This window comes from Aythya ferina (assembly GCF_964211825.1).
Source record: "Aythya ferina genome assembly, chromosome: 8".
In the NCBI taxonomy this organism is placed as follows: Eukaryota; Metazoa; Chordata; class Aves; order Anseriformes; family Anatidae; genus Aythya; species Aythya ferina.
The window spans coordinates 30,871,111-30,887,340 of NC_140304.1; the positions used below are offsets into that span (position 1 = coordinate 30,871,111).

Below are 16,230 nucleotides of genomic sequence, written 5' to 3' on the forward strand. Positions count from 1 at the left end.
CCAGTGGGAGGAGGCAGGGAAGAGGATGTGGATGCCTCTCCCATCCTCCCCTGGCTGCTGAGGACAGACCATTCAGCCAGGCAGGGCACAACCTCCAGGAAATACATATAATGGGAGTCACTATTAAGCCTTAATCAGCTTTGAGAGAACATTAAGACTTGGCTCATTTTCCTTTTCATTTTAGTAATTTTGGTGATAAAATTACTTGGCTCTGAACACTTCAAAACGCCCTTTTCTATCCCGCATAGGATATTGTCAGATTTTCCCTTGCAGTGTTTTCCATTCATTTGCATAAATTATCTTTTCTTCTTCTCTTAAATGACGCTAAAATAAACAATGGAAATATCCAATTACACCATATTCTCTTATTTAATAATTAGATACTATCTTTGCACTTACAGAACCCAAGCCTGACATCCAATAAACCCGCGACAAAGCTTCAATTAGCCCTAACAATGCCCATAAACCTGGCGGTGCTCTACAAAGATACATAAATGTCAGCACCTTTATTGTACATGAAGAAAATGGTGCGCTGAAAGCAGCTCAGATGCGTGGTCGAATCACATCATGTCCAAGAATCCAGCCCCCCTTTATTCCCCAACTAATTAGCATTTCTCACACCAGTGTTCCTCCTCTTAGCAGTGCTCAGCTCTGCAATAACACACACCAGCAGATAGGAAATATCACCTCTAGTCCTTTGGAAACAGCTGTCATTTTGCTGTAAAACTATTGATTATACATACCTCCTGCTTCTTTGCAAGTTCTGTGAAACGCTGGTCTTCTAATTAAAATATATCTCTAGAGGGCTTGTTTTTTTTTTTAATGAAAAATTTCTTTTTTGGAGAAAAAAGTCAACCTTTGGACAACCACCAAAAACACATCAATGACTATGTTTAGCACTCAGAAATGAAGTATTCAGAAATCCAAGATTTTACAAGTCATTGCCGACGTTTAAAAATATCAGTGTCATCAAGCAACAACAGTTGCAGAACACAGAACAAGACAACAGCCCAACTACACATCAGGAAAGTAAGAGAAGCCCATGTACCTAGTGCTTATTTTCTGTCCTTTGATAACATCGTCTGCTCTCATGAAAGGCCAGCAAACACAGGGGAAAATTGGAGTATGGGCCCATTTGCAGCTACAGTCCTAAACTCTACTCTTAAACCAGAGCAGCACAACAGGCAGCCATTAAACAGCAGCCCAAGACAGAGAAATCAGGATGCTGAGAAAGCTTTGAGTCACTCCACCAGCAGCTAACGGCAGTCTGACCGCTGCCCAACCACCCAGCTGCATCCAGGTAAAAGCACTGCAGCATCCTCAGATGCTCCATCACACCGCAGCGTTCAGCAGAAAGGAGAGGTGCAAGGGTCAGCAGACAGAGTTAACAAGCACCGGAGCACAAGGAGTTGCTCAACAGAAAAAACAAACTTGAATAGAAATGAAAGTGGTTAGTCACAAGGGACTATAATAGCCCGTAGTAAACAGTCCGGTTCATCAAATAAACAAAGTAAATATCCCGTCCTGCAAGATGCTGGGGAATTCTTTGAAAAGGAAGTGAAAGATCTCTGTTTTCAGTGAATTCAGTCCCATAAATTGTTCTTAAGCAGCTGTTCAGTGGGAGCTGGAGAAGCCCAGGCTCCCGCAAGGGAACACCAAACTTCTCAAAGCACGGAAGACGAGCACGGCCCGTGGCTTATGATCCTGAACCCAAATAGCAAGGTGTAAACACACACTCTACATGCCAGTGGATTTAGAGGGACTTGCAGAAGTACCTTCAGAAAATAAAAGCTCCTTCATCGTACTAAGACCTCGCCAGCTCCTATTTCTCCATAACAACCTGTCAGCGCCTCCTCTTCTGGATTTCAAAAAGAAAAGCTCCATGCTGCAAAGGTTGCGTCCTGTGAGATCCATTCAGCATGTCAGGGCACACAGGAAAGGCCTCTGAAGGCTTTGGACCTGTACTTGTGGTTTGAGGGACATACAATTAAACTCAGCTGCTCTCAAAGTGGCAGAAGGGCGGAGGTTGACAATAATATTGCAAGCTCCTGTACAGTCAGCCAAAAGCAGCATCTCTTCTCCAGCTCCACCAGATACAAAATTAGAAACAGTTCTGGCAGCATTTTGGCTGTTGCTTGTGAAGCAAAAGGAAAGAGACTTGCTAAAATTCAGCTGACAGTTTTTGCATTTATCCCGGGTTCAACCACACCCAAGTCTGTTGAGTGTGAAAAGTTCCTGCACTGGCTTCAACCAGCAAGAAACAGAAGGGCCAGGCACATGCAGCACTCGGCCTTTCATTCACAAAACCACACATTTCTGCTTACAGATGCCTACATCACACTGGTTACGATCAGATAACACCAGACTCACAGACGTGTTACCAAAAGCAGCTGCTGCTGGCAACTCCCAGCAGAGCCTCAGTGGTGTGATCTCATCTGGACTCATCTATCCACATAAATACTCAGGATGATGAGCAAGATGCACTGGATAGGAGACACCACATCTGCTTTACCTCTACGAGTCCTCCAGGTCCGTGTCACACACTCAGCAGTACAACTTGGTGCCATTGTGGGCATATCCATCTGAAACTCCATCACTGCATTATTAAAATGTAAACCCACGCCACGAATCCTACTGTGGGCTTTTAAACCCATACGGCTATGCAGAACTGCCATGCAGACCCAGGGCCCTCCATTTCTTCACCGTGCCAGTCTTATGACACAAACTTCTGAACTTCACAGCAAATTGCTCTTTCAGTTTAACAGCAGTAATGCTTTCTCTCTGCAAAACGTATGTTATCAAACAGAACAGGCAAGAACAGCAGATTCTGATGATGCTTAAGGGAGAGAAATTAACCCAAAATTCCTTAAAGGAAACCTCCGCCATACTATGCAGCCTCAGGATAGAGATTCATGGCTTGCCTAAACACACTTCTCCTACAGAAAATCCCCTACAAACTATCTCTCCGTGTTAATTGTACTTCTGAAAGCATCTCTGCTCAGCACAGAATTTAATATGACAAACCAGCAGCTAATCCCATCAGCCGTCACACAAGGCGGTTTGATAGGGAAGGTTCAAAGACTGCTTCCAGTTAGCATGACCTTTGCCAGGATTTTTAGAAATTCTTGCGTAGACTTACCAGGAAACACAACAGCAACAGGGTAATGAGAGACACGAGAAGCCAAGAGAGGGCTGACAACGTTGGGACTGATAAATCAGATCTGCATGAAGAATTGTATGTGCAGATCAGCAGGACTGAAGCTTTGAGCATGCACACTGTGATGCTGGCAGAACAGAAAAGACTAGAAGTAGAAAGAAAAAGTGGAAGAGATGACTCATGGAGAAAAGGCAATACAACCGATGAATAATAATTATCAAAAATAAATCAATAATATCTTCTGGCTGAAGGACAGCTTGGAGAGGTACACCGAGGAGATCCAGCTTTATGAGAGCAATGGGCAGCAGAAGGGCAATTCACCCAACTTGTTCCTGGGTGAGACCACGTGTGAGACCAGCGAGGCCCAGAAGTCTGTGGGATGGACTCCAGTGGGTCCTTGAGGGGCAGCTGCCTGCTCCTCAGCTGCCTGTTGCTGCAGGGAAGTGGGCGCGTGACGCAGAGCGCTCCACCCAGCCCCATGCTGCAGTGCCTCCCTTTTCCCTAATGACTGGATTATGCAGAAGATAGTCAGATCCACAAAGTCAGGGCTTTGCCTTATCGTTCCACACCCCTGCGGAGACTGCTGTCATAAAGCACTAGCTGGACACACCGCGCTCGTTAACCCCTCCTGCTCTGTGCTCACAGCATTGAGGCTGCACACACAGCAGTGTCAGCCTTCTGGTCTTCTTGGACACAGCTGATGTTTGGGGAATCAACACCAATTCCAGCCCCTCCAGTCCCCAGCTATCCTGGCACAGCCCTATCTCCTCAAAGATGAACTTGCAGCCTGCAGTGAAGTCATTCTAGTTGACTAGAGGTCAAGTTAGTCTTCGAGATCCCTTCTGAGATGGTAACAGCTTTAAGAATGCGTGTGTCTTCTGGAGGAGAGAGCTTTAATGCATTACACGGGACACAGCAGCATACGAACTGATGGAACTCTGCAGGACACTACCCCAAAATGAGAGAACTCCTGTAACCTCAGAATGCTTGTACAGATTACCAAATTCAGGGCGTATTTCCAGCACTGCCTGATCTAATCACCCCTCTCTGAAGAAAGCGAGATGCTACAGTATTTGTTTTCGAAGTGACTGCTGCAAAAGAAACTGCTACAACCCAGAGCAACAACCCAAATCCATGTAATGCTTCCAAAAACACAGTTCCAGCCTGAAAAAAGTTTGCTTGAAATTTATACCACCATGCTGAGTAAGTTTTGAAGGTTACTGGGAGGACGTGCAAGGAAATGCACTTTCAGAGAGGGCGAACCTCACAACATCACCTACATTTCAGCCACTCTTGAAAGGGGACTGTAAACACGTGAATAAATACACATTCCCAAAGAATGACCACATTCAAACTTTCTCCATAACATTTTAAATTCCTCTGAAGACCACATGAGCTGCATAACTGTGGTCCCAAACTTGAGAATGATGAGAACACAGATACCTGAAGAGCACGAGCCTGCAAGGAGCTCTTTGTGGGGAGACCAAGATGTGCACGTGGAATTTAATGTCCAGTGCAAGCTGCTCTGGGATAATGCAACCAAGATCTGGTCAAGGGAGCCCCTGAGTCCTACAAAGCTTCTGCAGGAACATGAACTCCCAACCACACCAAGTGATTCACAGGACACAGACCTCCAAAATTAGCATTTTTCTGCACAGAATTATTTCCCTTGGTGTTATCGGCTTAGGTCAACAACCTGTCAACAGACCCCGAACTTTCTTTCCAAACGATAATCAAACTGTGCACATCTCTTTCACTCTCCCGTGTTCCGAGCGTTACTTACAGTTGTGTGATGAGAGACGCTGCCTCCGATATTGAGGTTTTTGAGGAGCTGGGGAGACCCTCCATACTGCCCTGAGATCTGTTTCCTGACTTCAGCAGCTACGGTTCTGAAACGAGACAGGGACAACGTCATCTCTGGAAAAGAATTACAACACAGACCATTTTCCTCTGCTGCTGGAGTGAAACCAAGCCCTCAGTGCGCTGGTTGGAGTAAGAGCATCACCAGACCGCGTGTATTAAACTCCTGGAGAATCACAGAATTACTGCAAGGCTCCACATCCATGTTCTTAACAGCAAGTGCATTTTTTTTTTACTTTGTGAACTGCTCTTTTGTGCACACACGTGGCAATAAAACACAGGACACTGAGCACAAATAGATGTGTTCCCAGCAGGCTCTCTCTGATTCTCACCAAGGCAAGCTCTCCTCCAGGGCTCTCGATACCCCTTAGCAGTTCCAAGCCCGGCCACACATCTGCTCCTGTGCTCTGCTCTCTCTTTCTCATCCCTCACTAATTCTTGTTTGCTGCCGCCCCTTTCCATCCAGCACCCAGCCCCTTCGGCACTCAGCTCCGCAGCAGGGTGGGCTGACATGCCACGGGACCAGCACAGGGGAAACAGTGGCTGGGTCACCACAAAAACCTTTCCCTTTTCACAAAGAAAAGGCAGCAGTGGACTGGTGACTGGATATGCAACTAGCAGGGCACACAATGCCTTGTGCCCTCCACCGGACAGAAATCCCAATGCCGGGCAATTTTTCTCACCAGGGAGGGGAAACGCACGTCAGTCATCCCACGGCTGGAGGGTGAAACACATCCAGAGCCTCTCTTGGGGTTTTCACTTCCCCCAGTAAAACATGCACCAGTGAAAGCACAACCTCAGGGCAAAGCCAGCGAGGGAAGCCCTCAGCAAGCAGCACATCGGAGAGGGAAATGCCAGCAGCCACGTGCCACGCCGCAGCTCGCCTCGGCACAAACGCTTTTGTTTCAAAGCGAAGCCCAAAGCCCGGATTCTTCCCCCACAAAACCATTTTGCTGTAAAGCTGCTGACCAACCCCCTCCCCGCGCCCTGGGCAGGAGGAGGGTGCTGCTGCTGTGCCTGGTTTGTGGGCCACATCGTGCTCCCTGCAGCAGCACCGCAGCCCGTCCTGCCTCCCAGATGTGAGGTGTCCGGCTCCACGGAGATGAGAAGCAGCAAATAAACCAGATGTCCCCATCTGCGAGGGCACGGCCCTTGTCAGGGGGATTTATTTCTGCCAAATCAGCGATCTTTGCAGGAACAGCCATGGCGCAGGGGAAGGTGCTGCGTGCCACCACGGTGTGAGGGCTGCTAAAACCCTGAAAGAGGGTGAAATCCACCCCCTGCCTGGCCCAGCCCAGGGATTGCTGCGGTGGTGGGCAGGGATGGGGGCAGGTGGAGGCACCTGATGCCAATGGGACAGAGGGAAACTAAAAGGGAACTCGCTGGGGCAAGGAAGCCTACCGTGGGGAGCAGATGCCCCTGGCCCTGCTCCCCCCCGAGCACACACCCCAACGTGCACACCCGAGAGCAAACCACGCGTGCTGCTGGCATCTCCAGCACAATTTGGGATGCATTAAAATGGCTGCTTGGCATGGAGAACGTGACACATCTGGGATGTAAATGCTGCCCCGCGTTGCAGGTGATCTGTTTTAAACCTGATCTCTCACTCCGTGCAGCTCCTCACGGTACACGGAGGATCAGGACCTAGCACAGCGCTGGAAAAACTGAACATCTTTCCCTGCTTCAAGGGACACGCGCTGTTTCCAGACGGAAAGTACAGCCCGAGGAGGAAATTTGTTCTCAGCTGTGCAGGCACAGCCGATGGATGCCCACACGTGTTGCTCGGTGAGGCTCCTCCTGCAAGCAGCAGCTCTTTACGGACCCAACGTGCCTGTCCAGAGGTTCTCTGTCCTTTCTTCTGGCCCAGCTGGGACCTGTCAATGCACCTTCACTCCCCTACGGTTGTGTTTTACCCCAAACTGGAGGAGAAGCAAGCTCAGCTACGACGACAGCGCTGCTCAGGGGCATGAGTCTGCATGGCTGCGATCCCGCTGCTCAATATCATCCCTGCTGGGAAGGTCCCTTGATGCCCAAGGGGGAGAAATGCTGTAAAACGCAGGGGTGGCACTGCTCAGCCCGGCTTCTTCCCGTGTGCTGTGCGTCGATGGCTGCTCATCTTGGCGTCCCATTAAAAACCTCAAGGAACACAAGAAGTTCCCCTGAGGACTATTGCAAGGATGAATCACAGAAAGTCCTAGCTGAACAACATCCAGTGTGACCATGACTGGCATCATTAACCCCAAGTCCTGATGCTCCCCCCTTTAGCATTCAAAACGAGCAACCAAACCCTGCCTACGTGAGCAAGGTGGCTACGGCTGGGCCTCAGATTCCCGACTGGCACTTCCAGGACTTCCTACACCTCACTCCAAGCCCACAGTCCAATCACAGACCCCATCAGTTACCTTTCTGTACTACTGCATTCACAAACCTACTGAACTGCTGGAAAGCACCATGCTTCTGATGCTTAAAAGCCACCTTCTAATGTAATGAAGACACCAAGTGTATTTATGTCTGGTTTTGTGGCAACGTCATCGGTTCGGTCCAAGAGCCCTGTGGTCCAGCTGGCAGCCTGGCCTCGTAACGCTCTGCTTCATCCCCATCGCTCACTCCAGGTGAGGCCTGCCCAGTGCTTTGCAGAACCAACCCAACCCTCTTCTGTCGAGCAAACATCTTAACTGACAAATTTTAGGATGGGTTCTTCGTGGCTTCATCGCATGGGTTCACCATCAGCAGTAACACAGGTGGCTTCCTCTCCTCCATCTCCAAAATCTCTTTGTCCATGAGGAGTGCCACCTATTCATGACCAGTAGGTCACGTTAGAGTACAACCCTAAACGTTGTTTCCATTACAACTAGAAGCTAGGCTTCCTACACCAACTTGGGTACACCGAATGCAACCAGAAAAAAAGAAATAAATCTCCAAATAGTCTCCAGCTGAACAAAAAATCCATTTGGCGGAACAGAAGAGCCATTAAAGCTCCTGATAATTAAAAGGACACATGAAAAACTGCCTCTTTAATAGCTGTCTTATATTCAGCATGTAACCTGGGATCCTTAGACAAACATTCCAGTTAATTACAGCCCGCGGTCTCGCGAAGCCCAGGGTCTCTATGTTTAAAGCACGCCTTCCCCAGTCACTTCCTTTCTGACCTCCTTCACTGGTTAATTATTGTGTGTGCATGCGGTTCACACAGGGAAAAAGAAAAAAAAAAAAGACAAAGGAGAGGAAAAAAAAACTCCCCTCGGAGCTGGCTTATACAGCAAAACACGACTGGTCATTTTCTCAGCGCTCAGAGCCGCGAATGAAGTGAAGCCATTGGTTTGCACGTCTGTCCTTCCTCGCTGCACACAAAAATATTCCTGCTTTTATGTGGCTCACACCCTGCCAAAACCAAGAGATGTTCCCTTTTGGTTTTAGCTTAGGAAACGTACTGGAAATATCAGTTTTTCTTGTCTTCCCAAGGAAAGGCGCACCGAGACCTCGCAAGGACCTTAGCATCCTTTTGACACTGGGTGCTGGGTTGTGCCACTCGAGGGGTTAGGAGCTTTTCCCTTTCACAGAAACAAATAACACAGGTCAAACAGAGCTGGCAATTTTTGCCCCAAATGGAGCTTAGCAATGGGTCTCCTCTCAGACTCAGATGTTAGCACAACTCAGTGCTCGCTCAGTGTCCAGCAACTGACTGCCATGCAGCGACAGCTGTCACTTCTCACTCCTCTGTGAAAACACTCAGCTTTCCTGCCCCCATGTAGCAGGAGACATCGTTCTTTTTCCATACACTTTGTGGAAGTCTCTCGTTTCCAACAGACAGCTCCATCCAGGCTGTGAGTCACCAGGTCCACGGCGTGGTGCACGAGGGAGAGCTCTGGCCCCGAGCTGCCGTGCCCTGCACGCAGCCTCCCTCCGAAACCCAAGGCTCTGCTTCCTCCGGAGCGACTTCCTCTCCTTTCGAGCAGAATGGGTTTGATTTACAATCTGAAGGGGAGGAAAAACCCTGCCCGATGAGTGCTGCGGGTGAGTGTGGGTTTTTAATTGGCAGAGAAGATGAACAACAACATGTTCCCTTTTTCCTTACCACTGGTTAAAGCAGCAGTCACCGTACAACGCGACCTGTGGTGCTCTCCTGACAACATCTGGGTATTTAGGCAGAAAGGATCACCCCCAGGCTGAGCTCCCAGGAGACCTGACTGTGAAAACCACAGGACTGGATCCTCCAGAACTCCTTCAGGGCTCACGTTAAAGACAAACAAGGAAGCCTAGGCCAAAGCAGCAGCGCTAGTTGAGCCTCAGAGAGGAGCTGCTCTGCCTTCTTGCCTGCACCGAGCAGCCGGGGATTTCCGTAAGCCTCGCAGAGCACTGCTGACTCCAGCACGAGACATCCACAGCAGCAGAACAGGGCCAGCAACGCAGCTTTTGGAGAAGAGGGAAGAAGCTCCTGTTAAAAAGACTTTTAATTATCCGTGAAAGCGTTCTGACAACCCAAATGGCATCTGGACAAAGGGGGAGAACAGAGTGCTCGAGCACCCTGCCGAGCCCAATGTACAAATGTACATTTAGCCTTCCCAAGGCTCCTCTTGCAGTACCCCATCAGCGTGAAGGGAGCTTCTCAGAAATGAGGCACTAGCTCTGAATGTACCAAATACAAGAGTTTAGCCCTCAAAGCACGGGCATAAAGACAACAAGCTGAGAGGACTCCAGAAATCTGTCCATACACAATGTTGAACCTCGGGAAGGTGGGAAATTTCTGGATCATTTATGACACGAGAGCAGGGTCAGCTCCTTCCAGGCAGGGCTCGGCTGAGGACCGCGGCCCCAGGCAGCAGTGCCATGCAGCTCCAAGTGATTCCCCTTCATGCAGAAGCTCCTGGGGGCAAGCAGGTGGACACCTGAGGGTGAAAAGTGTTTTCTCCAGATGCCACCAGAAGCCAGGAACAGGAAAGGTGAAAATCCTCAGCAGGAGAATAAAAAACACCAGTAAAAATCACACTGAGCTTTGCGTGAGGCTGAAAGGCATGGCAAAACCGAAGGTAAGGCAGGTGCATTATGAGAGGTCAGAAGGACCCTGATCAACCACAAACAGGGAGCAGGGAAGGAAGAACAAACTCTTCCAAGGATGGACACCTTCAGAATGGCACTGGTCTGACCGAAGCAGCAGCTCTGGGCTACGTCGCCCAGTCTCGAGATGGCTCATGAGCAACGCGAGGGCACTGAAACAGGGACTTGTATGAAAGGCTGCATTCATTTGCCTAGCTGTGTATGCTGCGTGATGTTGAAAGAGAGATTTTTCCTTTCTCTTCATATGAACTCCAACCAAATCTGTAGGTCCTTTCCCCTGCAGGCCCCTGGGAAGACTGGAGATCTGGGATCCAGCCTGCTTCAGTGCCTGGGACGTTGAGGAACTCGGTACTGACCTTTCTGGAGGTTTTGCTTCCACATCCCATTTCACATGCGACACCATAACCAGAAAAAATATGGGGATGAGAGAAAGGGGACACGTGTAGGGGACAGCACAGCCCCAGAGGGGCCGCACGCAGCACTCAGACAAAACACTCAGCCCTTGGTGAGGCAGCTTAGCTGGCTCAAGAGTAACGTACTGGTGCTTGTCTGGCTTTTACTGAAAGCTCTTAATGCCCGTAGTTCACCTGGCTGGTGAGGATCATGCCTTCTGCTAAATCTTTCTAGTCCCTCAAAAACCATATGAGCTGAACAGAGGCACTACGTAGAAACACGTCTGTTCTTACACAGGGATGGCAAAAATAGCATACAAGCAACTACAGAAATCTTATGATACTCTAGAAGATTATTCCAATAGTTTAATAAAAAAATCATTAACAATATATTTTCAATTAAAAATTAACAATTTCAGGCAAGATTTCAGGTATTGTTTACCCCTCTACAGCAAGTTTAACTTGAGAGTTTCTTCTGATAGGGTAAAGAAGAATGAATAAGTACATGGGGTGGCCAAAGTTCAAGCTAAAAATCTCTTCTGGTTTGAAGCCTTCCAATAAAAAAGCAGCCTGACCTGGTCAGAAAGGTATCTTTTAACAGGCTGCCTTCAAAAGGTTTTTTCAAACTGCCGCAGGAGTCACTGATAGCTGCTAACCCTAACATTTAAACGTGCCAGGAGTAACAAACAGCCACCACCCGACCCCGGAGTCCTGCGTGCACCCTTGAGGTTCACCACACTGGTTAAATGGAGCACAGGCAATAAATCAGTGTCGTGAAGACCGCATCTGTGGTCTTTCTAAGAAGCAGAACAGCCAACCTCCCGTCTCGTTTCTACTGTAATAACCAGCTTAGGCACTTGCATCTCTTTGGTACACAGGCCTCAAAGTAATTTACCTTCGGGGACCTGCAGTCCATCCCATTTGAATTACACACTTTCAGCCAGACCAAAAGCGGCATGACCATTTCCCGTGAATAAGACAAATGGTATGTCTACCTCAACAAGCAAGCCAAACCGGAGGGCAGAGCGTGAATATGGGATGCATCTATTCTTCTTTAAACAATGGAACGGGGGAGGGCTTCCAGCAGCCACCAAGGCAGCTCCTGGGACTTCCGTACGCTGCTTGCTGGGGAGCAGAGCCCAATCTCTCAGCCTGGGGAACAGGAGCATGCAGAGCAGCACTTTCTGTGCCAGCATGAGGAGGGCTACAGCTCAGTCCGAGCTCCTCTGGCTGCATCTTCTGCCCACAAGTGGGACTCAGCCCACCCCTGCCCGCACGCACACGCTGCTGCCATTTGGTCGGCTTGAAAACACCCCAGGCGGCTTAGATGCAAAGGTACACAATGGTGGCACAGCTGCAACCCTGACGGCCACCACCCCATGAAATGAACGTGTCCGTGCTGCTGCGTGATGAGCTGACTGCGCTGCGAGCAAGGCTGACGCAGGCAGAAGAAAGGAGCACCACGGTGGTGACCCCAGGGCCCTTTTATTTAACCCCAGGGCCCTTTTATTTCACTTCCCACCGGGGCTGCGGGACTCCAACGCTCCTGCTTCCAGGGTTTGTCTCTCATGTGACTATTCCTGTGACTACAATCCCAGCTCAAATGGTGTGGCAGCGAATCCAGCCCTCTCCATTCCTCAGACCTTGACCTGCCACGTTAACCCCTGGCCGGAGCACACCCAAAGCTGCAGAGAGGTGTGAGAGGAGCAGCGTTTTCCCCCCTGCCTTCAGATCCTGCGTGGGGTGGGATGGACGCTGCTCCTCTACCTCCTTCCCAGCCTCTTCCTCTGACCGGCTTCTTTTCCAGTGGCCTCTATCACGATTTCTGCAACTGCAGCCGGCTGGACCTGCTGTTTTATCACTCAGTGGAACAAAAACGATCCTCTTTTCACTTCTCCCCACAGCCTCCCACTTGAACTCTGCCCCAAGCTCCAGCTGGGAGGGGAGCCAGGGGCACACGGGGCTCCCCGGCCAAGCCTGCCTGGGGAAAACCCACAGCTCCCACCTGGACCTGGAAGCCTAATTCTTACGGAAAATCGCAGCAACCTCAAATATTAACAACAACAACATCTAACGCGGCGCTGCTTGGCATCACACGGCTCCACGGGGCTGACAGCAGCAGCCCCCAGCCGCCTTCCCCCCCATAGCCCCCATAGCCCCCCATAGGGGCTCCATTTCCCCACGGGGCCGGGGCTGCAGCAGCGCGGCCCGGCAGGGAAACGCCGCGGGGCGCCCGGGAGCGGCCGGCGCGGCCTTTGTTCGCGGGCAGCCTCCCGGAGAGCCGCCCCCCGCCGCCCCCCTCCGCCACCAGCCGCTTGTAGCGGGGGAACCGCGGCCCCTCAAGCCCTGCCCGGCCACCCCACACCCCGCCGGGGGCAGGCGGCGCCCCCCGGGGCCGGCACGGAGGGTGGTGGCGGAGGGAGGGAGGGAGGGAAGGGGGGGGGGACACGACCGCGGGCCGCGCCGGGCCCGGCTTCCCCTCAGCGGCTGGAGCCCATCCCCGCAGCCATCCCCTCAGCCTCAGCCGCTGCCAGCCCCGGTGCCGCCGCCCCGCTACCTGCTGATCTTCTGGGCGAAGGCACGGCGCTCCGCCATGGCCGCGCTGAGGGGCCGGGGCCCTGATGCTGGGCGGAGGAGGAGGCGCGCACCCGAGCGGCGCAGCCGGCCCAGCGCCCTCCTCCTCCTCCTCCTTTTTCCTCCTCCTCCTCCTTTTTCCTCCTCCTCCTCCTCTTCTTCCCTCCTCCTCCTCCTCTTCTTCCCTCCTCCTCCTCCTCCTCGCCCTCTTTCCTCCTCCTTCTTCCTCCTCCCTCCCTCCGAAAGGTCCCGACCCCTCGGCTCGGACCCAGAGGGGGCTCCAACTCGTGTGTTTTTTTGTTTTTTTTTTTGGGAGGAATGCACAAAAATAAAGCTGTTTCGGGGCTCTGAAAAAACTGTTGGACCCACGATGCGTTCTCGCTGATGATTCCGAGTGGACGCTCCCCGGCATGTGGCGTGGGTTAATCTAACCCAGGGAACTATTAATAGTAATAGGATGTGTCCCCAAGTCGCAAGTGTTAATTCATCCCGTCCCATCTGCTTGCGTTGCGTGAATGCTTCCAGCGCGTTGTGCCTGCAGCCCGAGCACACCCATTTTTCCACCAGCGACTTGCAGCTGCACACAGTTATCCTGCGTTTCTGTCTGCGTGTGTTTGCCCGGGGAATGTCAGGCCCCAAAATCTGCAGATATGTACACCCATGAGCAGTCCCTCTGGTGTTAACCGGGTTGCGGCATGTCCGAAGCAGGGCCAACGGGGATATGGTTGTGGCCTGCCACCAAATTGTGCTGCCACGCATCCCACACGTGCACGCAGATGGAGATGCTGCAAAGCAAAGACCCATTGTGTGCCACCCAGCGAGGGCTGCTCTTCACCAGGGGGAGGGGAAGAAAAATCCCCCAACTGTCTGCCCAGACAAAGACTTCTGCTCCTGAATTGCTGCCGGCGTGTAGGATTCCCCCCGGCTAAGTCCATCACGGAGGGTGTACAGGACACCCAGCCAGCCATAAACCTGACATCCCAATCAGTTCTCGTACACTGTACGTGCTCACAAGTACAGACCTCATCATGTGGGACCACCAGAAACGTTTCCTCTCTCCCCATCCCCCATCCTGCATGGAATTTCCTTTCCAAAAGGACATCGGCCTGAGACGCAGGAGGACTCATTTAGTCCTGCCTTAAGGGAAGCTGTCACTGCCTGGCTCTTTTATGCTGAAACTGAGAATCCTGCATCTCTGAAAAGGGGGATTCTTATCACTGCCCGAAAGTGCCAGGAGCGATCCAGCCCCATGAGCCCTCCTACAGACACAGAGGAGCTCAGGTCCGTCAAGAGAGCTCTTGGATTTTAGGATTCTCCAGTCAGTTACTGCTACTGACAGAAGAACTTGATTCATTGGTGGCACATGCAAATTTGGCCAAGTATTATCCCCAAAAGCTACATATACCTTATTTTAAAGCTTTCTACAACTGCTTTGTTAGCGTGGGCTGCTGAAAAGCAGAGGGTATGCCCGCACACCATCTGCGCCACGTGCCAGCTGGTTCCTGCACCTCCTCAGCGTGTGGCACAGGGCTGGAGGTAACCGGCTGTGGAGTTCTGGGGTCAGCTCTGCCCCTCTGTCAGCACCTTTTGGCCAGATGAGCTCAGGCAGCCCTCCCATCCCTGTGCCGGAGGCTGCCGGCGGAAGGGCAGGCGGGTGAGACGTGCCCGCACCCCAGCCGCGCCTGACGGATGTGCTCTGACATGGGAGGCTGCGGGCTGCGAGGAAGGGAAGTCTGCGTGGATACCAGGGCTTGAAACTGCTGGCTGAGGTGGGGACAGACATCCTGCTCTGCCACCCCTGCCGGAGAGGCCTCCTGTCCTGGAAGAGCAGGATAGGAACTGGGAGCAGTCAAGGTTTAAGCTACGGCAACAGTCTCTGCTTGCCAGCAAAGGGCCTTTGTGCTGCTTGTACATCATCACTGCAGAGCTACATGGAGCAAGGGACATTCACCTCTTTGTCAAGGATTTGTTATTTGTCTTGTTGAAGCACGTAAATGTACAGAAGTATCAACAGAGATGAAAAAAAAATGACTCTACCCTACCTAATGTGGAACATCTAGGTACAAAAGTGAATTTCAGAAAAATAACAGAAAGATTTCTCATTACTGAGAAAGCCCAGCAACAGTCTACAAAGTTGGCGCCGATGACTTCAAATGCTAAGAGATCACAAAGGGGAACAGAAACATACACTTGGAAAGGGCTTCTATAGATTGACCCTAAATCTTGCAGTGTGTGGAGCAATAATCAAAAGAAATCGAGGAAAAAGTGAAGAAGTACGAGGAAAAGACGCGGTCTTTCACAATTATAAATTCAACAATGCCAGACATTACAATTCATAGTGCCAACAAATCCTTCCTCTGTGTTGCTGACAAATCAGCATGACTGATGTTGTGGCGTCTCATTTCGAGCGCCGCAGTGAGTGCTGCCACTGACAGGCACTGAGTCATATAACCTTTCTGCCTCTGTTTTCTCTGTACCTTGTAACAAAAACAGGCCACCTATCTGAAGTTCACAGCTCAGACACAGTGCTCTGTCAACACACGTATCTGTGAAACAGCACCTGCCCTTCTCTCCCTCACAGTGAAAGGTTGTGAATGAAGAAGCATTTCAATCCATTCAGAACCATTCCTGTCCAAAACCACATCCTCTAAAATAAGTGACTAAAATGCTTAAAATGCTTTTTTTTTTATTATTATTTATTTATTTATTTATTGAGAATGAATTTCACTTAGCTACAATCAAATGTGGCAAAGGCATCTTGTGAACATAGATGTAACTCCTCAAGTCTGATAATTCCTAACGTTGGATCTTGCGCAATAAATATCTTTTGGATTGTAGCCACAAAACATTTAGCAAAATGTGAACTGATCCCGTGCCTTGTCTCTTAGCAGTCCACGTACTCATTCCATTGCTTCCTTATTCTTACGTAAACTTCCTCAAAGCCAAAACACCAAAACACAAAACACAAAATGCGTCCAGCATAATTCGATAAACAATGAGGTAAATAAGGGACTGTAAATTCAGAGAGCCATCTACTGGCAACTAAGTGAAACGAATTAAACTCATTAAGGGCCAAATCTCTGCCTCTCTCAGGCAAATTTCTTTATAGTTAAGGAACTAAGCACAAATAAACCCGTGTATAATTATCATTTCAAAGCATATGTGGTAAGAGTGAAGCTGCTGGTTCTCGGA

General features: G+C 50.4%; 1 protein-coding gene across 16 annotated transcripts in view; it reads right to left on the bottom strand.

Moving 5' to 3' along the window:
- The window catches only part of DOCK7 (dedicator of cytokinesis 7), a 97,850-nt gene extending 84,676 nt beyond the window's left edge, over positions 1-13,174 (bottom strand). For all 16 annotated transcript variants that reach the window (XR_014695703.1, XM_084528589.1, XM_084528588.1 and 13 more), the window contains exons 1-2: positions 13,022-13,174; positions 4,941-5,046 (exon numbers count right to left, since the gene is read on the bottom strand). Coding sequence is in view for 15 of the 16 variants with exons in the window: in XM_084528589.1 (XP_084384715.1) it covers positions 4,941-5,046; positions 13,022-13,059 (144 nt within the window). In the remaining variant the exon portion in view is untranslated. The remainder of the gene's footprint in view (positions 1-4,940; positions 5,047-13,021) is intronic.
- Positions 13,175-16,230: the final 3,056 nt, after the last annotated feature.